Source organism: Epinephelus lanceolatus, chromosome 12 (assembly GCF_041903045.1).
Source record: "Epinephelus lanceolatus isolate andai-2023 chromosome 12, ASM4190304v1, whole genome shotgun sequence".
Taxonomy (NCBI): Eukaryota; Metazoa; Chordata; class Actinopteri; order Perciformes; family Serranidae; genus Epinephelus; species Epinephelus lanceolatus.
Window position 1 is genome coordinate 21,438,804 of NC_135745.1, and position 25,852 is coordinate 21,464,655.

A 25,852-nucleotide genomic window follows, 5' to 3' on the forward strand; every position below is an offset into this window, starting at 1 on the left:
GAGTCCTCGCAGACACAGACAATTCACAGTCATGCACACATGCAGCTGGAACTCAGATACTCGTCCATGGTCAGCTGTGTGATTTATCTACTGGTTAATTGGATGCTGTGTGCCGCTGTGAACTTTACAGTTGATTAAGGCGGCTGTCTCCATCGTTGTAGCCCACAGTTTTGGAGGCTGACCCGCAGGTTCAGAGACCCCCACTGACATCTCCTGTGCAGTAACAACCTCCATCACTAGCCTCACTAGCCGGCTAATGAGCCTCCACTGACCAGTGTGACTGGAAGCACATGGGCAAATGGCACAGCTATTCATCAAAATGATTGAAGCGTGACCTCACAGTTATGATGTTAAAGAGCTGTATCACTGCTGTCTGCCACGCGCCACACATTCTTGGATTGGGCTTTTATACACTGTGTACTGTATGAAAATTACCAGTGTTTTCAGGAACAGGAAGCAAATTAAAATTCTAACTGTGCCAAACCTCTAATGACATCCAAAGTGACCAAACATGAATTTATATTAGCTGTACATGCAGTATCATAATATTGTTTGGGGTAACAGAAAAGTTTCCAGCCTTTGCTTTGATCAATATATTTATTCCCTTGTGTGCAGTCTCCAGCCTTTCACTAATAAAACACTTTTTGGGGCTATTGATTAAAGTAGAGACCAGCAGAGGCTATTGAGGTTTTCCAGGTTGGTTTAATCAAGACTGAGTTTGTGATTTATTATTATTTACAAGTGTAAAGATAAAAGGAGCTGAAACACAGTTGATTCTGAAAAAGAAATTAATTTGTCAAGTCCAAACGAAGATGAGACGAAATGCTAAAGACCTATATATTTGTGTCCTTTCAGAAGATTTAGAAGGGACAGTTCACTTCAAAATCAAAAATACATATTTTCCCTCTTCCCTCTAGTGCTTTTTATTGATCTAGATTGTTTGGGTGTGAGTTGCAGAGTGTTGGAGATATCGGCTGTAGAGATGTCTGCCTTCTATCAAATATAATGGAACTTTGCATTAAGCTTGTGGTGCTCAAAGTGCCAAAAAATATGTTAAAAAAAGTCAACAGCAATGTCTCTTTCCAGAAACGATGACCTGGTTACTCAAGATAATCCACCGACCCTGCTGTGAGCAGTTTGATGTAGGAACTATTTTCTTATACCGAACTGCACCTGCCGACTGTATCACTATACAGAAGGATGCGTGCATCTACTCATAGACGAGAAGTTCATGGTCTTAACAGTGCAAGATGTAAACATCAGCTAACATTACAGCTCAGTGTAGGAGGATGTGGTAAATGTTTAATGTAGTTCCAATATATTCAAGAGAAGGCAGACATCTCTATGAGGAAAATACTGTGGGACTGTCCCTTTAAGGTGTATGTTTGCATTGACATCTAAGTTCAGGCTGAAAATACAGTAAGGGGATTTCTTTGACTGTGCCCTCACCCTCACCTCATACCTCCTGACCTCACTCATTCACAGTGAATTCACTTTGCGCACCCTGCAGCCTTTATATACACTATGTGAATTGCAAATCATTCACCAATGACATGAACAGCCCCCCTCTCTGTAGGCTTTACGCACATCTTATTGTCGGGTTAATATAGTAATAGGATCAGAGCAGTTACAGGCTTCAGGCACTCGGGGCTGGCAGAGTATTTTGTCTGCGCAGCATAAATTTGCTGTGATGTTTGTCACTTTGAGCTGCGTGACTTACAGTGAGTGTGGCGTTTCCTGAGCCTTGACCCTGAGGTGAACTCTTGGACAGGAAATCAACATCTGTCACGGACTATTTAATGGTGGCCATAATTTTTTATCGCTGGTGATAGAGACACAAGGTAGAATGAGATTCAAACGTGTAGACATGAGCACTTGTTTCCACCAACATTGGGTTTTGAATAGCTGTTGCAGACGTTACCTACAATCTGACCATCTACGTAAATACGGAGTGTGACCTCACTGGATCTTATTACCCAGTTTAACTTTAGTTTAAAGATAATATTGATAACATGTTTTTATCTGCTTGGGGATACTTGACAGTGGACGTAGTAAGTAAAGATAATACTATCGATAATAAATTTAATTAATTACAACTTTATTTCTATAAGTGCAAATGTGTGACTAAAATAACTTTTTGTGAAAGGGATTCTAGTACAGCCAGTCTCAATGAAATGCAACACTCAGCGTCAGAGCTATTTAAACCTGTAAGCCGCTTTTAGCTCTTTGTTTGGGTTATCCATTCTGTTTTTAGACTATACGGTTGCCTCCCAACAGTTGACACTAATGCCCTCAGTTAACCCTACCTGAAATAGACAGCCTACTGTACTCCACTTGTCCAGTGTAAACGATAGATAGTAAAATAAGCCAGGTGTTAGTCAGGACAGATGAGTATTTAGTAAGCCACAGTGACAGAATTCTTGGATCAAACCAGAACTAAAACAGTAAGAAGTTATCAGTAAGGTGACAGAATTATCAGCTGGCCAGATACATGACCCCAGTGGGATATTAGTGTTGCTCCGTTGTGAGCTGAAGTAATGTAATTAGGCAATTGTTTGCTAACATGTCGGCCATAAATACCCACTTAGTTGCCATTAGTGCAGCAGGCTTATGTTTCTGTTTGGTTGCTGTCAGGTCAACAAGACTAAGAGCCTACAGCTCTGCTAGCAGTTGTGAGGATGTACTTAGGCACAGCAGTGCTTTGGACTAAATGCTAATGTCAGTATGCTAACATGGTCATAAATTGGAATTTTAAGCTGATGGTAGGCCTGTCATGATAACTGTTTTTGTTGGATGATGTATTGTCCAAGAAATAACTTTAATAAAAGATATTATTGTCATTTTGTGACCATTTTATCCCACTGATGTAATGCTAATATAATAGGATAATGATGAGAATGGACCTTTCAAAGAGCAATAAACTTTTAATTCTTAGGAATATGCTAATATCTACAAGAGAGTATAAAACTAGTTGCCCATAATCAGTCTGTGTGATACATGATACAAAATTTGGCTAAAAAACAAAAATTGTTTGGCAACTAATAGACAAGCTTAGTGAAGCTGCAGAAGAACAGCAGTTACCTCCATGGTTTGGCAGGTGTGCTCTCTGGGATGGACGACCTTGGAGCCAGGCAGTTTGCTGGTGGATTTACAAAGTAGAGGATGAAGTTGTAAAGGATAAAACTACAAACAACGTACTTTTTCACGAGTTGCCAGGGGTTTGCAAGCAAACAACTATCAGGACTGTGCCTCTGCCACTTCAAAAGTGCAGCTGCAATTACCAATAAGCTATTGTGTGTAGTCTTTAAAGTTTTGTTATATTTTTCTTCAGTCTTGCGCAAGTAGGTGGGGGTGAAGTTGATAAAAAGGAAGCATCGTTGTGCCCAGTAATGGCTGCTGTTTATTCTGGCATCATGTTGGCAACAAACAGTACACAAACAGTATAAATCAAGCAATATCGAGGTCAGCAAAATGATCAAGGTTATGTTCATATATCATATATTTCAATAGCATAAATCCTGACAGGTCCACCTGATGGTAGCACAGGATGAAATGTGAGGCAATAACACTGACGATCACCCTACAAAATTTTGCCCCTATACATCAAGTAGGTGTTAAGATTCACCAAATTAGTGAAAACTTTGACCTGCTTGTGGCGTTAAAGGAAAAGTCAGAGGCACCAAAGTGGGTAGAATTCCTTCTCTGGGAACCACAGATGTTTGTACCAAATTTCATGACAATCCATCCAATAGTTGTCAAGATATTTCAGTTTAGACCAGTGGTGGACCGACCAACCACAGAGCCACACAGCTAATGTGGCTAAAAATCTCTCACACTTTAATGCCATAGAAAAGTGAATATTAATACTGTTAATGCAGAATTTTCCTTCCTTGTGTTCACATGCCACATATTTCGGTCCAACACATATGTGCTAGAAAATAATCATTATGTTACCACAACAAAACCTGGCAACACTTTGTACCTTTGTAACTACAGGTGTGTAAGAGAAGGCCTCTTTCATTTTTACCTCCGAAGTGCTTCTGAAATGCTCAGCTGAGCTGTTGTATGCATCTCCTTTGACCTACAGGAATCCCTCTTAGGATTGAAGTAATAGGAAGTTTCTTCTCCGGGGTATTTTTCCACCTCCATCACTCTGCAAATAAATATAGCTATATGGCTGGGTGCCCTCAATTTCTCCCACCCATCCTTCCATCTCCACCAGATCCAATTCAGAGGGAGAAATTAAGTATAGATGGGGAACCATACTGTATTTTGTGATAGATGAGCTCCACCAAAATGTGGTCATTACCGCTAAGGCAATTGCTATTTTGATGCATCGATATCCTTATCGACTTGCCTGGAAATTTAAATGAGATTTGAATTTTTCATGTACCTCCAAATGGCCGGGTCTGTTAATGTCTTGATTTCGATGTGTGAGCTTTGAGGGAGCCCGAGCACAGTGACAAGAATACCTCAGCTGAGCATAATTTCCAGTAAGTCCCTCTGTCATAGTCATACGAATAATTCATCCTCCCAAGACTCGATTCATTAGGTCTTTTTTTGTGAGCAGTTGTTGTGATAGTAATTAATCAGCGACATATTTTGATGATCATTATGTGAAGAGGCACAATCAGTTTTGGCTCTTGTGTTAGTTCATCTGTCTTGAAATTGAATGAAATATTTGCTACATGTGTAAACTCATTCAGACGCATATTATCATTGTGTAGCCCCCCAAGGCAAAGCTGGTATTCATATTCTACTATATTTGCTTCTCATCCATTGAACTCAGTTTGAATATGTCACTATGTGATGAAATTTTTATGCTTTGTAAGTAAGAAAGTAAAAAAAAATCATTTGTATAGCACCTTTGAAAGCCTTGGGTACAAAGTGCTTTACAAAGGAAAACAAAAGATGAGTACAAAACAAACATTACAACAGGAGAAAATAGAAATCAGATCTAATAAGAGGAATCGTAACTCAAAATAGAGTACATGACTCAAGCACAAATGTGTCGACTTGTTTCTTTTAAAATATGTCCTTCACACTGCAGATTACTCAGATTCCTCAGCAACAACGACATATTTTGAAATGAGCAACAAACAAAAGACCTCCATGTATTCTCAATATTTCATAGCTTGCTCAACATTGTTGCAATGTCCCTCCCACCGTACAGTGGTCCAAACAAGCCACATGGCCACAGTCTGCATGGTCGTTCATTCATCAGTTGGCAATCTAATTAAAGTATTCTCTGAGATTCCTTGGGAGCAAAGGCTCGGGGCCACATTTCTCTCAACAAGAATGCATTCTTTATCCTGCTATGTTGTGCAGCAGAGAACCCTTTTTTTTCTAGTAAACGTGTGACGCCAGAATTTTTTCTTTTCTTAACCATTTAATAATATTAGAGCTTATTGTTCTGTGATAATCAAACATCTTGGAAGGAAAGATGTCAAAATGTAACAGAAATCCACATCCAAAGCAATGAAGGATGGGAACAGCTTGGTAGCAGAAGGTCTACAGCCAACCAGCTTTCATTCCCAGGTCATCAAATATGAACGCTTTGTCACGCCCCCTCTGGTCTGATACCAATGTACAAGGCATCCTTTTGTGTTTGTATGAGAAGCACAGCGATCTCCTGGGTGAAACACACTGTAACGTTGTGAAAAGGTTGTGGTTAGGTTAAGGTGACAAAGATTAGGTTTAGAAAAATATTTTTGTTTAGTACGGGGTTATCAATCAATTCAATCAATCAATTTTATTTATAAAGCCCAATATCACGAATCACAATTTGCCTCACATGGCTTTACAGCATACGACATCCCTCTGTCCTTTGGACCCTCACAGCAGATAAGGAAAACCCCCCCCCCCAAAAAAACCCTAACCCTAACAGGGGAAAAAAAACGGTAGAAACCTCAGGAAGAGCAACTGAGGAGGGATTCCTCTTCCAGGACGGACAGACGTGCAATAGATGTCGTACAGAACAAATCAACATAATAAATTAACAGTAATCCGTATGACACAATGAGACAGAAAGAGAGAGAAAGAGAGAGAGAGAGAGAGAGTTATGGTTAGACATAAAGTAACATGACAACTCCAAAGCCTGATCAGGAGGACTGGCAAAATAATTGGTACACTTCCCCATCTTCTCTCAAGGAGGTATTTGAGGAGACAGTGGGGAAGCAGGGCCTAAAAATACCTGTGACCCAAACCAGATCCTTCAGAAAGAGCATGAGCAGATGCACAATCTGTGCAATGCATACGGATAATTGTCTGTAGATGAAGAATGTGTATGTTCTCTTGAATGCCCAAGATAAATTCCTCTACAACAAAGGCTTATCTTGTCTCGTCTTGTCTCGTCTCGTCTCATCTCCTGACAAATGCATGACACGACAGGCCTATGGGATGCATTTATGTAAGGTTATGTTTAAATTAGTCAACGTTGACTTATGGTTTCATACAGGACAGGAACAGTATCCTCCTGGGTGAAAGTCTTTTGGACCTGTCCACCAACCCAACCTCCTCCGTACGCAGACTGTCTTGCTCTTTATGCGACGCCAGTTGCTCGGAGCATCTTATATTGCCAAGGATGGATTTACATTTGTGTTAGTTGAAAGCCTTGTGCAGGTTATTCAGAACAGTATGCGTATTGGATGATTCCACACATCACATTTTACGTTGAATACCTACATTCAGTGCCAGTTCCTTAAGTGGTGTGCCCATGTATGTAGGTCGTCTCTTGTATAAAGCATCCCGTCACAGCCTTGCAATTAACATAGGCTTTTCTACTATCAACAACTACCTTTCCCCAGCCTTAATGAAATGTTTTAGTTGCCTAACCCTAAAGATGCAGGGTATCCTCCAAATTGAGTAATTTGTACGTGTCATGCGATGGCAAAAGTGTTCATGGTCTGAACGATCACGCTTAAAGGTGGGTTAAAAGGCTAGCTGTTGGATACGGGGATAACGGTGCATGGTTTCGTTCGACAGTCTTTCTTCAAGTGCAGTCGTGTTGTTGCAAAAGATGTATTGAATTGTGCCAGCTTTCCACACTCCCTCACCCTGAGTGTCCATTTGTAAAGTTAGTTATTGTTGGTAAGGCTATAAGAAGGGTGTTACAACTGAAGCATGCTTGTACCTGAACCATTCATTAACCAGAATTTATTTCCCACAGTAGTTGCCTTTCGTATATAGTAGAAACTGAGCATTTATATAGTAGATATAGTAGAAACTGAGCATTTTAAAAGTTTTGGCATTGGACGTAAAACAAACAAACAAAAAACCTCAGTCATGCCGAGTCATCCAATACTGACGTTCTTGTGTGGAGGTGGTAGTAACTGGAAAATCTGCTTTTAGTGAGGTGTGCATATTTCTTCTCCTCTTCCCACACCCAGATTGTACCATATGAGTTAACTACTTCTTCTTCAGTCAGAACTTACTGTGTATTTTTTTTATTTTTCCTGCGTAAACACTCGATTCTAAGTGCAATGCAGCTTAAATTGACCTTCCAAGTCTTTGCAGTGCTTTTGACAGAAACTTTCTCACCAGGCTCGACCTTGTTCTGTGTCACATTTACACATACAGATGACATGCTACATCAGGTCCCTGGGGTGTAAGCCTGTGAACAACGAGCAGTGAAAGGAGAGACTACTGTTTGGTTTCCCCTCAAGTTGACCTGTCAACTTCTGCGTGTGGCTCGCGATCTCCTGGGGGCCCGCATGAAATAGGGAGAAAAACACAGCAATGAAGAGTGGATTGGAGAAAAGCAGCCAGAAAGAGAACCCGAAAGCCAAAGATAGAAGGAGAAAGAGACATAGATAAGTGTGCCTTTGAAGACTACATCAGCAGGCTTCATGGCACTCAGGCAGACCTCTCTCCTCCCTCCTCACGGAGGACCCATCTCAGCAGATGAAAGCAGGAGCCTCTTTGAGGTGGCGCCCTAGCATTATCCCTGCATCCTGCATCAAGTAATTGAAAGACCTAAGAGTATGGTAGGGGGCTTGAAGAAAGGAGGGGTGCAGGCTGAGTCATCCTTGCAAGTTTTGGACTTGCAGAAAGGAGAAGACTTAGGCCATGATCAGACAGAGCGTGTTTAGCAGCCCGGGGCCCCAATCAGACAGAGCACATTTTGCAGGTTGCAAAATACAAGGCGTGCCGCACAGCCTTTTTTTGTTGAGGCCTGCCCAGATCAGCGATGATCTGCGTCTTTTTATTAATTGTCGCTAGGCAATAACAAAATTACCTGTCTTTAGCTTAACTGCTATTTTGCTGTGACGTAAACTCACAGATCTGTATCTTAAAATCTGCAGAAAAATAATGGTCAGGTGAAAGGCACTTACTCTGGCACTTACTGAGTGTGAGAGGCTGTTACCAAATAATATGTTTGTCACAAGTGAATAGTGATCCATGTGGATCCATCACAGGGAGTACCACCGGCTGATGTAGGAGCTTTGCCTGAATGATGGTCGGTTCAAGGCTTATTTTCCGATGACTTGTGGACAGTTTGACACTCTGTTGCCTGGCCTTGTTATGCATGGTAAAACATTAGAAAGCAGTTTGTTCAGGTATGTGTTGCTGCTTGCCTAGGATGACATTGAAAGCAAGCTAATGTTAGCGTCACATAAACCACTACTACATGTTGTCATCACCACCAAAAACATTTTGCCTCTTAATTCCCCTGATTTGACAATGGGAATACACAGCAGCGTTTTTCAACTTGAGGCATTCGGGGCGCTCTTGCAAAACATGCAAGGTGCACAAAGGCTGTAAGACGCTCAGCAATCCAGAAGCAGCAAACAAATTGCTTCACTCTCATTGAAAACCATTACAAAAAGTCGCCCCAGGCTTCTAAAACAGGCTCTGACTGGGGCCGCAGGATGTTCAGTGAGCAAGGAGCTAGCTAGGAAGGAGGAAAAGAAGAGAAGGCAGCAGCTTTAAAAGTTATAGATGTTTTGAACACAATATATTTCACATATACACCATATAGCAATGTAATGTCTCTTGTCAGGCAAATTGATAGGGAACCAGAAATGTTGAAATCACTATCAAAGACCTGGCATAGAAGTTAAACTGTGGAAACATTTAATTAAACATTTGACTTAGTTATATAGCACCTTTCATAGCAGTTATTGCAATTTAAAGTGCTTTAAGGTTAATAATAAGACAATAGAGATGATAAAATAGAACATTATGGAAGAAGGGGTCTATACTAGAAAGTGCACAGCACCCACTGCTGTGCCATAACTAATGCAGCTTTCATACTGGATGGAATATAACACATATTATATGCAGGAGCTGGTGCGCTGTGATGGCTTATATGGCTGCAGGTATAATAAAACCGTCTTAAATTTGAAACTGGCCTCATAACTGCCACATTATCTGACCAAATGAAGCAGAAAGGACATTTTTGCCTATTAAGATGTAGAGGACATGCTGCAGTGTGTTGTGTGTATGTTAGAGAAAGAAGAAAAAGAGGCAGAGAGAATAATATTATATCTGGGGGGATTGAATATGGGACAGTCCTGAATGCGCTCAATGGATCAGAGTAATCTCAGTCAAATCAGTGTCAATGCACTGTCTGCACGCTTTTTAATCCTCTCTGGCATGACATTTAATATGTTGTACAGCAAGTGTATTATCTACATTTTCAGATGAATACATTGCAGATCTAAAGCTGTCGCATTTGCCGCAAATGTTTTCATCACTTTGGACGTTAATCTGCGCTGCTGATGAGGTCTGTATTTGCTGTATGACATTCCTGATGGAATAAGCACATGTGTGTAAAAGAGGGGGTAAAAAGGGTAAAAAAGAGAAGTCAAATCTGATGGGCTGATTTCTCACAGTAATCAGGGCACTCACACCTTCGTCATGTCTTCTCCTAAAGGTCCTTCCCTCTTGTTCCTCTCCATCCCCTCTCGTTCTCCTCCCTCACTCCCTTTGGTTTTTTCCAGTGGATGAAATAGAACATGGTTTCTCATTATCAGCCAGACTCCTCCCTCTCTTTGACTGGTGGTGTTTCTCCTCCCTCCCTCTTGTGTGGAGAGCCCGGCAGCGAGCGTTAATCCCGGATTGCGCTGCCCTGCCGTCTGCATCCCGTTGTTGCTGGGAGAGCATGGCACGGCTCCAGGACCCCTGTGCTCACACAGGAGAGAAGTGAACGAATGAGAGAGAGAGAGAGGGAGAGAGGCAAGAGAGGGAGAAAAGGAAGGAGGTACAGTTGGGCTGTTTTACGACTGTCACAGCTGCTTGAGCTAGAGTGTTGTTGAGTTTCAGTCACACACACACACACACACTCTCTCATAAACAAGGGAGAAAAGAGAGAATAAGGAAGGATGACGGCTGGTTTGTCGCAGCTGTGGGTGCAATTGTGAATGAAGAAAGAGGAAACCTTGGTCACGTCCTGGGTTCCACCACATCGCAACCTCTCTCTGCACTGCGCTGCGTCTTCCTCACCGCTCACACTTAAGAGGGATTAAACTTTTTTTTTTTTTTTTTTTATCTCTCGTTGGCACATCCGGAACTCTTTGACACTCTGACATGGAGTCTCCCACCAAAGAGATTGAGGAGTTTGAAAGCACGGCCCTGAAGTACCTGCAGCCAGAGCAGATCGAAAAGATTTGGCTCAGGCTCCGCGGACTGTGAGTATATCTACTTTTCCTGTTTTCAACAAGTGTGCGTGCAGTAATGCGTGTATGTACGTGCCTCTGTGTGAGTGAACCAGGCTTTTATTATCTACATGTAAATTTATCTGTAATAAAGTATGTTGAGTAGCATAATCTTATAAAAACATACATGAAGGACGCAGTATAAAGACTGGGTATCATAATAAAGCTTGTCTTTGCACTGATTTTTTTTTACAGCATGTGAATATTGTGAGAGAAAGACAGATCCAAGGATAGACTGATTGTTCAGAGTAGAATGGAAACCTAAAAACATGCAATGAAAGAGATTGCAATTACCCCCCAAGCGTCTCCGAGCTACTTGCTTTGATTTATTTTGAATGGTTTGTTTATTAAATATGACAGCAAGGAAGAAAAGGAAAATAAGTCAGAGCTGATGTGTTAGCTGCATGATTAGTCAGTTGAAGCACTTTTATTTACTCCCAGGCACCAGAATTTTTTAAAGAGACAAGAAAATTATGATGCATGCTTTTAACACCTGTTGTCTGTGTCGTAATATGATGCAACAAGGAGGCATATATGACTGAATTTGCGCGTTTTTGGTCAAGGTATTGAAGCTGGATTCATTTTCTAATCTATTTTTTTTTGTCTTCTCCCTTATTTCTGCCATTCTTTTGCCTCTTACACACCCATACTGTTTCTTTTCACGTAATACAAAAGCCTCCTCCCGCCTCATTTTTCTCATTTCTCCAAGTTTTTTTCAAACCTCCACTACTACAATATTACTTTCTCACATCCACCAACCAATCAACACCTCTGTGACCTTTAGCCCCGAGGAAAAAAAAATAGCCCCACACACCTTACATGCAAGTTGAAGTGGGAATTTTCCCCTTTCCATTTCCAGTTCCCCTCCTCCTTACTCAGCAGGGAGGAGGAGACGGCGGTGTTGCTAGGAGGGTTGCGTTCATGAAAAAAAAAAAAAAATCTTTCATGTTAGTGCTGGAGGTCTGAATGAAATGCAGTTTCCTCCTGCACCACAGACGTCAACTGAGTGAATGAAGTGTTTGATGGGGCTGCTGTTCATCTATCAGCCTTCCTCCCCTCTCCTCTCGCATCACTCTATTCTATTTTTAGTTATTTTCTTGTCATGGTGTTTCCATTGTTCTGTGATTAGTCATTGTTTCTCCGTCTCTGGTGTCAGAAGCCCGATATGTGGGTCCCCCCACCATCATCCTCTGCCACATCTAGTTTCCTCGGATGACTTCATTGTCTCTTCCATTTGGTCACTGTCATAAATCCCCTATCATAACCATCTGTCTTTTTGGATATTTGATGGATAGTGAGTCAGATGAATGTAACAGGGGCCCAGACTCTTTTTTTTTTTCATCACGACTACACTGCAGTCTGCTGGGTGCTCTGAGGGCTCCTGTTGCGTGTCAGAGATCACATTAGCCTTTAATCTCACAAAGAGCCTCCGTCAGAAGAGAGGGAGCTCCAACTGACAGGCAGCCCCCACAGATGTTGACGCTTCAGAGTGTATGTTGTGTGTTAAATAGGGAGGGACTGACAGTATGCTATGAATGAGTGTGTGTGTGTGTGTGTGTGTGTGTGTGTGTATGTGTGTGTGTGTGTGCGTGTGATTGGAAAAGGTTGACCGTGCATGTGCTCGTGAGGCTCATATAGATTTGATGTGTATTGGGCGGCTTGGTGACATTTAATGTATGTGCTGCCAGCTTATCCTCAGAGATTTGTTTGGCAGCTGTATGATTTGTATATGTGTGTGTGTGTGTGTGTGTGTGTGTGTGTATGTGTGTGTGCTGGATGGCTATCACAGCACTCTCTCTGGCACAGCGTACTCCACAGAGTACACCAATCATCCATGGATAGACAGAGAGAGAGAGAGAGCATTTGCTTTGGACAGTTTTCCCTTTACTCAACCTTGAATGACGCAGTCTAAAGCCTGGTGACATGCACTGATCAAGGCATGAAAAGCGTGTTGTGTTTTATTACTACCCTATGACAAATGGCCCACTCATGTTTTTGCATCGGTGAATGGATTGCAATGGATTTCCATTGATAAATTAGATCACTGCGACACACCTAACCTTTCCCTCACCCACTGATTAATGGAAATCAATGAATTATTTAATCACTTGATCAACAGTTCATCACAGAGAGCTCCCTTAGGGGAACTTAGATTTGGTCCAAGGAGGACCAAGGTGGCCAGATGACTGCTTTATGACACTGATTTGTGAGGCGCTGACTAAAATATAATAAGATAATCCAAGCACAACAAGCTGCTGTTAGCTCTCCAGCCAGCTGTTTGGAAACACCATAAACATGTACTTTAACAGGGTTCAATTTTGCTTCTCTGCGACCTTTATGATTACAGTAATTCCTGGAATTTCCATGACCCCCTTCAACCCACATCCTCATTATGCTCAGAACATTGCATTAAAGCTTTCTAATTAGAAGAAGCTCTGTGCTGTTGATACACACATTTAGACGTAAAGCAAGCTCAGTGAGGTGATAAAGGCCAGGAGAGGAAGTGAGGAGAATAGGAAATGTCCAGACTCTGTTTCTCCCTGACCTTCCAGTTCCCATTTTGTTATTTATCCCTGTTTATTTGTATCTTGTCAGCTTTTTATATCCACACCCTTGTCTTATTTTTGCATCATTTACTCTGTTTGAAACCCCAGAAACGCTCTTACACAGCCATCTGACTGTGACACTTCATGTCTTCTTTATTTTAATTGCGTGATGGACCCCTAGTGATTGATTTAATCCTTTTTACCCCACAGTCTTAAGGGAGCTCTTAACGTTTCTTTACAGGGAATAACTTCCTTAGCTTGCAGTTTTGCACTGGGCTTCGGGAGAGATTGATACAGAAAAAGATTGAGAAACAAATCAAGCTAAGTGCTGTGAATTCTGCCTGACTGGAATTTAAATCCATGTCTGTTGCGGAATAGCGGTGGGTCCATCCTCCCCTCCACTTCGCTATTATGAGTGCCTTAAGTGTGTGTCTGTGTGTGTGTGTGTGTGTGTGTGTGTGTGTGAAAATTCAGCTTTTAGAGCCACGCTGTTATCACTTTACAGAGGTGTGGGTGTGTTTTAGGCCAAATGTTAGGGTAAGTGAAAGTAGGTGTGTTTTAACGTGACTGTGTAGGTTCACAGTGTGTGTGCTTGTGTAGTAAAGTAAGTAGGATGTCAGGGGGTGGTGTGTGTGTGTGTCTGTGTGTTTTTTTTTTGCATATCATTATGCCTCTCTTAAACTCCTGATCTGCATAAGTGATTGTAAGCATTTGCATTCTTTTTGAATTTGCAATGTGAACACAGCAACACAATATAACTGTTGGGACTGATGTTATCCCAAAAACAAAGGAAAATGAAACAACCAGTGCAATCAAAGGAACTTTACTTACTTACATGTTATTGCTGTAAATCTACCGACTTGGTACAATAGCATTTTCCTTTATTATGTTGCTGATTTTTATTTTTCGGGATAATGTCTGTTGTTGTCAGAAGCACATTGGCGCTCATGCAAGAGCATTTTCGTATCATTATCTTTAACTCTCTCACTGTTTTTCAGTGAAGTTTGCTCATACCGTTGTTCCAAGTCTAATTCACAAAACTTATTGCTTGTTTCCACTCACTGAAGGCCACCTGTGCTCGAGTAGGAGTGTGTCCATGAGATTTGGTCATTTGCATAATCAATGCCTAAAAAGGCCACCTGTTCCACTCCGTTTGTGGGCAAGTTCAAGTTATTCAGAAAATTGTTAACAAAAAGTAAGAGCTTTAAGTCCCGCTGTTGAAAATCAGTAGACGAAAAAATAACAAATTTAAGCAGTTTCAGTAGTCATATGATTGGACCCAAAACAACCCAGAGAATAACAAGCTGCCAAGAAAGTGTCATTGCCTAACTGTGACAGAAATAAAGATTGAATGGCAGGACATGAAATTAGATGGTCAGAATGTCTCTAAAAAGCTAATTTGTTTAGGACTTAGATGGGAGGTGGTCACAGGGATGTGACAGAACAAGAAAATATTATACAGCAGGTGATGTTATACGATCTGGTGCAATAGTGCATAATACTGAAAAAACCCGAGGCAGCTGTTGGGCACAGAGATTTTTCTAAAACTACTGAACCACAAAGTTGCTTTGTAATAAATAAATAGGTTTAACAAAATGCTGGAATTTTGAAAAACTTCCTAAACCACTCAGTTAATTATTAGGCCACGATGGTGATATGGTGAACAGAATATAGTATTTCACATTGAATTTGTTTTAGTTATATAATTCATTTTTGTTTATTTCAGTTTTATATTTTTTAATTCTAACATTGTGATTCTTAAAGGTGCAGTCTGTGATTCTGATCCAGTACACTTGTGAAATTCAGTGAATATGGGTGCTTTCAGACCTAGACTTTGCTCGTTTTGGTCCTAATCACGGACTAATTTTGTTACAAAGAATTTCCATGTGGGAAGAGTAGTACACTTGCAAGATAAATGTGACTCTTTCTAATGTCACAATGGAGGGACAACTACGCAGGTTGATTTTAGTGCTGGTCATCGTGGACTATATTGCTGTCATTGTTCATTTTAGTCAAACCATACAGTTTGAAAACGAGGCGCGGCTCCAACTAGAAAACAATGTTTTGATGCATTGGATGTGCTGAATGTGCATATTAAGGCAGTACAGGAGGAGGTGCACATTAATAATCCTCTGAGACTGTAACATGCTCATGTTTAACCCAAACAATGTGTCATGTGACTGTAGTTGGTTCAGATCGAGGTCGGAACACATTCTCACCACAAATGAACCACACCAGAGTTTGTTTGCAACTGAACTGAAACCACCTTGGTCCGGTTGTTTTGGTGTGCGCCCAAGTGCGATTGTTGTGTTCACACCTGCCCAAACGAACCAAACTCAGGGGGCAAACAAACTTGAATTCGATTGAACCAAACCAAACAGGACAGGCGTGAAAGCACCCTAACTTTCCTGGGTCAAGACCTTGGAATCTGCTCACTCTACCAAGCTGACAAATTCATCTGCTATAGACGGGTCTAATGCCATTGTCAGGCTGTTGTGATTGGTGTTGCGAGGAGTAACAATGGCAGTGCAATAGACAAGATAGATGGTGCTATCGAGACTTTTCTAAATCGATATGTCTTCTCAATATCGACTGACGTGTATGTTTGTTTTACTGTGCTCCACTCCAGTCTTAAAACCCTGGCAAAACAGGTATGTTTTGATGCGGCTTCACATCAGTGTGGACTTAAAATAGTGTTAGATGCGGGTGGATACGTTGTTCTGTCGAGACTGGTTAGGGAAAATCAAATCCCCCTCACTCACAGAAAGCAGTTAGGGTGGACGTAATGTCAGACTGAACATGGCAATGGAGTGTAACAAGTTGACAATGCTGTCTGATATCAGGCAACCAAATTTCTCCTCCAGCCTGCTAGCCGCCCATTCTGTGTTCCCTGAAAAATAAAATCTGGTTTTCTTACACGGCCCTGGCTCTGTAAATGGGAAACAAAGAAAGTGGCTCACACCGAGCTACACAACACTATGCCAGCTACTCTCCCTCTTCCGAGTCACCACCCAGGAAGAACAGAGCTCCATCATGATGGCAATGAAACATAAATAACATTGGAGGAATTACCAGAGCTGAGTGTATTTGTTTGGGTGCTGAGCTCAAATATCATCAATTTTTCTCTAGCATTGTAGACTGCACCTTTAAGTCAAACAAGTGTTTTCCTTTCTTGTGAAGCAAAGCAGACTATATGCACGTGATGCGTACAACCAGTAGTGTCATTTATATGTTCTAGCAATTTGAGTGAATCTGTTGGTATGAATGGTTTTTGCATGGGGCCCAGTGTCTTTTCTCGCTGTCTGTCCATGTTACGTAGAAAAACAAGTCCAACAAAGATCACAAGACTAACATTTCAATCGATGCCTCACTGTACTCATGTTTGTTTTCTCTGTCAGGCGCAAGTACAAGAAGACATCCCAGAGGTAAGACTTGCTGCTGGGACTCTGGACCTCCTCCTTCTCCTCCTCCTCATCCCTCCCTCCTAGACTTCCCATTCCCTCCTCCTCCTCCTCCTCCTACTCTTTTTCTGGATTTTCTGGATTTCCTCCCTCTGCTCCTCCCACATCCCTGGACCTCATCCTGGACCTACTCCTACTTGTTTTTGTCTGTCCTCATTCATTATTCGTTGTTGGTTATCTTGCAAAGCACTATGTAACTTTGTTATGAAAGCATAAATTGAATAAAAATTGTGATTGTTATTGTTATGATTATTATCATTATCCCCATTATACTGTCATTGCTGAGGGTCACAGATCTCCGCTGAAAAATTCAAACACACTTTGTCACACTTGTATGCATTCATAAATAATCTTTCTTTCACTCACACTTTCTCTCTTGCGTTGATTCAAGTGTCAGCTCATCGTCATTACCAGATAACTGGCACCCTAATGGATAGAAATGATGGGGACGCAGTTGTTTGAGAGTCATAGACAACTCACAGGACTTGAAAGCTTGACGAATAACTCGAGTGGCATGCACGGTATCGTCTTTATTTTAAAACTCTCATTTGTTTAGTTCTGTTGGAGAGGCTCAGGGGAAATCAGGCCGTCTGTTAACTGAGACTTGAGTACATTTATTTACAAGCACAAAAGCAGGGATTCATTAATGCCACTGGATGAGTGTGTGATGCAGATTTAAGTATCATTTGTTAAAGATGTTTCTGTATTGATCTGATGCATGCTATCAGTGTCCCTCATTATTCATTTCATCTTCCCCCGTGGTTATTTTTTCTCTGACATATATTATGGCTTTAGACGAACCAGGAGACCTTGTAAAACTGTGAAATGTTTAATCATCTCCCTTCCATCTAGGAAAATGACAAAGATATTTTTTATTCCAGTATTTTTTGCATGGTCTGATCTTGAAAACAAACGAGCCAGGTGCTTATGAGGTTAAGCCTCCCAGCTTTGAGATTATATTCATTCCTACTGGAAAGCCAAGTACTAAAAAACCTTGACTTTTTTTTTTTTTAATCTTATCTCGCCCAGTCTCTCTCTGTCTCAAGGCTTAGTTTTGATAAGAGAGAAAAATTATGCATTTGACCTAATCTCCTTTCTTTAAAATGCTCTTGATCCCAGTGTCACCACTTTTACTACATTCAGATGCAAAGAAAGGATACCAAATATAAATTTATCAAATTAAAAATACAGAGCTTTCATACATTTTTGGTAAGCTTATAACAAAAACAGAGCTAAGCCCAGTGTCTTCTTAGTAAATACAACACGCTGTAATATATATTCAACATAGAACAGACTGAGAAAAGACCGAAAACGACAATGCATTTGAGCATTTGGAAGATGACTGGTCAATACTGGTCACAAATATGTCATTATTATAAAAAATGTACTGAAACTACTTGTTGCTGCAGTTTTTAGCAAATATTATTCAAACAGGAGTTTGAAACGCCCAGTCTCTTTTACTAGCCCGGTGTGGCTACACAATTTGACAAATAATTGTCTGTCTCAATTAGAAGCCTGGTCTAGTTGCCAAGCATAGAAGTTCTTCAGATGTATAAAACCGAGTTTTTGGCTACTTCAAATTGTGTGTCCATCAGTGGTGGCTGCTGGTCTTTCAAACAGGGGAAGCTCACTTTAAGTTTACATCATAAAATTTGTCATACTGTAGCGAGGCAGTAACTTATAAAAGGAACATTTAATTGAAACCGTTTTTCAACCACGCTCATGCTATTGAAAGATAGCGAAACACACCTCAAAGATTTTCAGATGGGTTTAAACACCTGAACTGCACTGTACAAACGGTGAAAATAAGGAAATAAGAAACTCCAGACGGCACTCTGTCAGAAGACTCCACTCGCAAATATCTGCGTAGGACTGAGCTCGAAATGCGAAGTGCTGTCAATCACAAAGGGGTTTTAGACAATTCCTCCAATCATCATGCATACACCGAGCGTCCTCTCCCTCCTACTGCTCCATTAAGTCCCAGGGAAACTGAGTCTCCCTGGAAGTGACGATTTTGTCACATTTATCCAATGACCATCTCGCTTTGCTGCATTAAATAAACCTGCTCAGCGCTGTCTCATAGTAATGCTTGGAGGCTCCATGTCCACTGTGCTGACACGAGAATGTATGACAGGGAGGTTGCGTTGAAAACTGGTGATAAGCAGCTGACGTTTGAACATCATTGCCATGATGTTAAATGCATCCTAGCGCACGTTTAATGCAATGTAAATTCTTATTTTAATGTAAATTCAATAGTGCATATTTGACCATTTCTTCTATGAAGTTTTAGGGGAAGTTCAGCCTGCCTTGTTGTCTCAGAGCAATCGCCCCTGGTGTCCATCCCTCGACTACCCTGTCAGTTATTCATATTCCTTTACTCCATAAGGGTCCTCAGATCAAAAGAATCAAACAGGTTTTGCATAAAAATTAATCCAAGTTATGAGTATTGTTTTGACAGGATAAAGTGGTGTTGTGTTGGTATGCTGGGCTCACAATCCTCAAGTGCTAATTGATATATTATCTGAAGCCTAATTATTGAACAAGTAATATCCGTGCTGGTTTAAATAAATAATTTGATTGTATTTCCTGATTTTTGCAGAGCCATAGTTTTGTATGAAAAGAATTAAAGTCCTGTCTCAAATATAGGCCTGTTGATTGCAGTGATTTAAGCAAATAATACTACTATGCTACTACTTTTTTCTAAAGTTTTACGGTAAATAGTGCATTTGTTGGAGACTAATTTTAGATGTGGATTGACACACATTTGGTGCTCTAGTGTGTATTTACAGCACCAGGATAGCGTATGTGAGATTGTCTCAAAATAAACAACAGTGCCCGTGTTCATCATAATGACAGAACATGTCACATGTCACAACAGTACAGCACATTGATGCCTTTTTAATAGCTTTTGGGCGGCAATGGAGCTCTATGACACGGAGGGATAAGATGTGAGTATTTTGCTACACAGGCAGTATTTGATAGTAGGATTAATACATTGTTGGGATTTTTTTAAGAACAGTATAGCACATACTTTCCTGTAAGGGTGACATGGATGGTAAATGTGCCTAACAACACAGTGTGCCCTCAGTTTTCCTTCAATATTTTATCTTAATACAATACAATACAATAACAGCAACTTGGCTTACTAACGCCAAGGGCAGTGTATTTCTACACACAATAGATCACCTCTCCTTATATTAACTCCATGAATAGGAAATTGCAGCAGCTCCACAGATGAAGCTCAAAACAAAAAGAGGTTGCTGCAGCGCCGCACTAATGCTGTTTCATGGCATTTTCCTGTGAACTGTGGGATTGCTGCACAGTTGGAGTAATTGAACCAAACTCTCCTCATGCTACTTATTGGCACAGTGTGTGGTCGTTTGGTATAGAGCTAGCTGTTGGAAACTCTCGTTCTCTCTCCCTCCGTCTCTGATGGGTGGGTGAGTTCCTGTGTGGAGGAGCCGGCTGATTGACAGCTCCATATGTGTCTGTGTAATTACGGCCAGGCTAATTGGCAGAGAGGAACACTGGGACATTGTCATTACTGACACACCAGTACAACCCCTCACACATGCAGATGGAGGGAGAGATAGCCCTCTTCACAGAGGGAGGGATGGAGGGATGGAAAAGAGGAGTATTTGTGTGGAAAGGGAGTTAAGAGAGATGGAGGAAAGGCTGCAAAGAAAGGGAAAATGGTCTGTTTAGGCCTTTGTGTGTTTTATGTGGGTTTGGAAACAGTTTGCCTGTTACTATTTTGGTTATCACATGGGCACTATTGTGCTCGTTCAGTGGTTTACAGTTTGCCAAGCCCCGCTCCTCTTAGTTACTGTTGCTATGCCTCTCAAACTTTACATTTTTGCACAGAACATATACATTTTACTGTCTGACTTCTTTTAAAAATATCTTAAAGCCAGGATTGGCAGAAATCTGGAGAAGGCAAAATCAGAATTTGAAAATACGTCCTCCTGCAGCTCTGCCCTCTGTCCTAAGCCCCTCCCACCACACTACTACGTGCATATGCACACACTTCATACAGTAACCCACTGTTTCATATACATTGCTTTATTTAACCTTATTTTATTATGCAGTTGCTGCCCGCTCTGCTATAGGTGAGGTGGTCTGTAGTGGCGGGAAGTGAGGCAGGAGACACACTGTCATTGAAGGCTCCAGTTAACGTTAGCTACAAAAACTTGAACTGGAAGCTGCAGCTGTGAGCCTTTATCTAGGATCAAAAAAAGGCAAAATTTTTGGCAGAATTTTTTCCTCCATCTCTGAAATGCTTTGCCAACACTGACACATAGGATTGCAGGGATATACTGGTATCAAGGTTTACCGTGACATAAAAGTTGGCAGCAATCACACCGTGTACATTTGCTAATGTAGGATATTGAAAACCATGAAAATGTTATGCCGTTGAAACCCTACTGACATGTTTCATTTTGTTTATTGTCAGACTCTCCTTCAGACTTTGATAAGTTCGTCTTCCTTTTGTGGGTTGCTTTGCAGTGTTGGCAATTATTGCCAATGCTAGAATATTAACCTCCTCTGCAGGACAACATTGAATCTGAAGGGACATACACACATATTTGCATTTGTACAACAGTCAATAGAAACGCCCTCTCTTTGAAATGACCTGTGATTGATAGTGGCGTAATAACACATCGATCTTGATCGATTAATTGATTCCACAATCAACGATCCAATGTTAAAGATGTAAAGTGAAAACACTGGTAAATATTGTTGTCTTCAGGATAGGGCTTTATTTTTTATGTTCCCATGGCATGTCCCTGTCACCATTTCTGCACAAGCACACCTCCTTCCTCATCATTCAAACAGTGTTAGTGGCCTTGCGCCAGGCAGGCATTAGGAGGCAGCCAAGAAAAAGACAACAAGGGTATTTACTGATATGATCTCATATTAATCACAGGTTACTGAACTGAATCAAATTGAAATCATATTGTGTCAATCTGTGATATCCTCAAATACTGTATTATTTTATATGATATTATGTATAACGATGTAATATTGTGTCTCGATGAAATTTGTGATTTACACCCCAGTTGTTGGTTAAAGTATCCTGTCACGGGCTACATTTTCTGAAGCCTGAAGAGGTGCAGAAGCCTTTTTTTGTCAGTCCACATTACAATATGATCGAAGATTATTATTGATTTTTTTGCCTGATAATGCTGGAATAAAACTACCACTCCTAGATTTAAGTAGTCTTTGCACTTTATAGCTACACATGATATTGTGCAAAAAGATTAAGGCTAAAGCTGTCCCAGCAAATAGTGAGCATCCTCACTAGTTGACGCTTCCTGTACAAGACATGGAAATCAAAACACAAACAAACCAAAAAAACAGCATTGCTAGTTAGCTGTATTATGAGTATGATAAGGAAATAATACACCAGTAAGATAAGGAAAAATATGGATGCTTAATTTGCATACAAACAGGACGGAGGTTAGATTAGTGCTTTATTGTTCTTAGTTTTAACGAGTATGTTTCAGCTTTTCTGATACAAGAGAAAAGTCTTCCAGGATGAGGACTAACTGAGAGTGTGTTTGGAAAATGTAACGCTTGGTTATCTCCATTATCAGTTTGGCAGGAGTTGCTGGACTTGAACCTGCCTCAAATCCATTTCCATCGATTCTAACTCTTGGCCTTGGAGGTAACGCTGGGTTAGGTTAGGTAGTAATCTAGTTAACCAGACCTGCTAACTTTTGCGTCTGACGTTAGAGCAGACAAACACATTAGGCGTTTCTCAATACCAAGTACGCCAAGTTCGGACTTGCGCACTTGGGAGTTCGGACTTGGCAAGTTCGACTCAGGAGTATAAAACCCCCAAGGATGGCTGCCATTGCTGCTGGTCTGTGAGAAATGCATTCTGGAATACCTGGCTGTCAAAAGTCCACACAAGTCACCTCCCGATGCATCCGCGATGGAATGGGCAGAGCAGGTTCACATCCGGGCATTTGGACTGTACTTGGCTGGATGTGGACTTTGAATTGGAACAGTACTTGGGCTGCGACTGATGACGTTTCACAAGTCCGCAAGAACACAAGTACAGGCAAGAACGCAGATTGAGAAACGCCGATTGTTTAATTTATTGCTTACACATTTGTTTTCAAAGGCTGAAAAAAAGGCATCACCCATCAAATCCGCTCTAGCTCCATGCACACCACTTCAGCATGTGGGGAAATCGAAGCTTAACAAACCTGCTGTTGCTAGTCACGGTTCTTAAGCTGTGATTGGACAATCATTGTTCAGGGGATGGATTTGGTGAACGGTCGATTCAAAAGTTTTTGCTTCTTTGATAAATCTCTGCCTAATCTTGTGCCTCTTAATGTGCCAGAGAGCAATTTGATTCAATCCATGTGCCAAGAAACAAAAGCAGGACCTTCTCTTTATGTTTACAAAAAAGGGTATTGATCACTAATGCATCGCCACTCACAGTGATTGTTCAACAACAAAGCAACAAGTGAACTGTTTGTGTCTCTCTCGTATTCTCTGACAGGCGCCTGACTGCTGCACTGAATGAACAGGCTTTTACTTAAGCCTGTAAATATGCTACAGTGGTCACTCCTTGTAGCCCAGCTTATAAAGGCTTTAAGTGTTTTGCCATCTGATCCAGGCAAGCCTCCAGCCTTAAATGGCCTTATGTTAGTCCACCCAGTTGCCAACTCTGTTGAGAGTGTGTGTCTGTGTGTTTATGTGAGAGTTTTTGTGTCTCCTCTCTCTCTCTCTCTCTCTCTCTCTCTCTCTCTCTCTCTCCCAGGGCTGCCGTGTTTGTTCAGATTGCAGCCTTGGAAGCTTTGCAGGCCTACAGTACATGTTGTTCAGTGGCAGTAATGACTCAGGCTGTACAGGCATCTCCCAACTTTGCTCCAGTCTTCAGGCACTCAAGGCGAATACAGTTCGCTGTCAGCACCATAAATTTCGCATCCCTTGCAACCACTATCTGCCCCATCTCAAGGTCTGATTCTCGAAAGATATTTCAGAGCGGGAGCTTTGAGAATAACAGTTTGTTTTTGTCTTGGTCAGGCAGGTTTAGCGCTGAGAGCCATGCAATCATTTTGTGAATTTGCCCATCAGTCTTTGTAAATATTTGTTTGTGCAGGACAAAAGTACTGAGCTTCAGGGCCAGTGTCTCTTTTTGTAGGTGGATTTCTCTGTGCTTAAACCTGTGGTGTTTATTGCAGAGCTGTTTTTGAGTCTTGTTTAGACCAGTTCGAGTCTTGAGTCAGCTGAGATAAGTCCAAGTCGTAAAGCAGTGTAGTGTTTTTAAGAACTTGAGACTTACTTCCTTCAATGCACTTGTGTGCGTGTGTGTGTGTGTGTGTAAGTCAATTGTTGCTTTAAGAAGTCTGAATCCAAGTCAAATCTCAGGTTAGTCTCAAGTTTACAGCCCTACATGTCTTGGTTGTATGTGCAGTATAGATTTGCAATAGATTCCTAAAAAAACATTTTCAATTTCAAATTTGTTATTTTTCTTATTTATAAGGAATTGATGTTCTTGCGCTCTCCATCACTTTCTTTAATAAAAACCGACATTTCATGATCTAAATATCAAGTAGGAGGCAGATTTCTTGGAGGAAAGTGCCACCCACAGAGACTCAAACTTGAAAAACGAATGAAAAATGATAAACATCTCAGTGCCAGCTTTTATTTTGGGAAGCAATTTTTGCAGAAAATAAAAGTCAACAGGTCACTGAATGAATAAAATATGAAAAATCCAAATGCGAAATTTTAAAGATATGTTTTTCCCTTTTTGGTTTTGAAACGGATGGGTGGAGTAATACTTGGAGTAATGACCCTGGCTGTGCCTCTGGAAAAAACAAAAGTGACCATTTATAATGTCACCAAAATCTTAATAAGGTAAAACGGGAATTTGCAAATCTTTCCTTAAAGTGCCCTAGAGTAAAATTACTTTAAAAGGAAACACATTCACATGTGTGTATATATTAGGTAGCTCTTGTTCCATGTAGTGCAGCATAACATTTGCCTAAAAATACCAACAGAGGAAACACTGAATGAAGAAAATTGCCACATTGACAGAGGGGGGAAAAAAGAGCAAGAGCAATGTAGAGGAGGACAGATACCATCAGGCTGAGAGTCACGGGGGGAAAATTGAACTCTTTGGTTAATGTCAGTAATCAGTGAGCAAATCTTCCAGGCATTGGCTGCCTTTCAAGAACAGCCCATTAGATGCCATTACCCAAACCCCTCTGTCTCCTTGCTCCGTGGTTCGGGGCCATTTGTCACCACAGCTTTTGAGCTATTTATTGGAGATGATTCATTTGGGGCCAACGACGCAATACTGTTATTGGTTTCGCTTTTGGATTTGCTGGCTAAGGAAGGAATACAATCAAATCTCATAAAAGAAACAACTGTGTCTTGAGCGATAAGGACCAGAAATTACAGAGGCAGCAAAGATGATGATGTGATCAGATAATTAATTCAAAAATAAGATGATGCACACTGCTTTAAAAAACAGTCGCTCAATGTTTAATTGGGGGGGTGGGGGGCATTCACACGAGGCAAAGTCTGTATTTTACTCAAATTTACTGGCCTTATTCACACTGATATGACGTCAAAGCTCTGCATAATATGCACTTCCAAGACAACAGCAATGGTCAGTGTAATGAGGTCAGTATTGACACCAATACCAATATGGTAGCCTTCATCAAATCAGTGCATCTGTGTTCTGTTGTGGGAAGTCGGGTGTTAAATGCAGGGTGGAAGCTCCAATATTAAAGTCTAACTTTGTTATTGTTATGACAGTGCTGTCAAAACTTTCATTTATAACTGCCAACACAGCCTCCGTAATTCTTGACTGGGAAAGAGGCAGAAAGAAGGCAGGGGTAAACAAAAAGCTTCCAAAAAATTAAATAAATACAACCCCAAATCATCAAGATGCTGGTTTGCACAGGAATAATTTTATCACATGAGCTCTGTGTTTGGTGAAATATAGTAGGGAGTTTGCATTGGAATTTTTACTTCACAAATTAAACAAGGTGCAGACTTCCATCTTTGTCACCGGTAATGAGGATATACAGTGAGTGCTGGACGGAGCAGTGAGTGACAACAACCCCACCCAAATTTACGGATACTGTTTGTGCTGGAAATGCTAGGATCTAGGTACCATGTCTGAAGAGCACTTTTGGTTCCAAAGGTATCATACCAAAAG

The 25,852-nt window shown here is 41.0% G+C and overlaps 1 protein-coding gene across 4 annotated transcripts in view; it reads left to right on the forward strand.

Annotated features, from left to right (window-relative positions):
* Nucleotides 1-25,852, forward strand: part of pde1cb (phosphodiesterase 1C, calmodulin-dependent b) — a 126,611-nt gene that overhangs the window by 28,372 nt on the left and 72,387 nt on the right. Inside the window, exons 1-2 of one of the 4 annotated variants that reach the window (XM_033650964.2) lie at nucleotides 10,223-10,631; nucleotides 16,603-16,629. The exons of the other annotated variants lie outside the window; for them this stretch is intronic. Of the exons in view, the coding sequence (XP_033506855.1) occupies nucleotides 10,531-10,631; nucleotides 16,603-16,629 (128 nt within the window). The 5' untranslated portion in view covers nucleotides 10,223-10,530. Of the gene's footprint in view, nucleotides 1-10,222; nucleotides 10,632-16,602; nucleotides 16,630-25,852 lie in introns of those variants that run through there. 4 annotated transcript variants of the gene reach the window in all.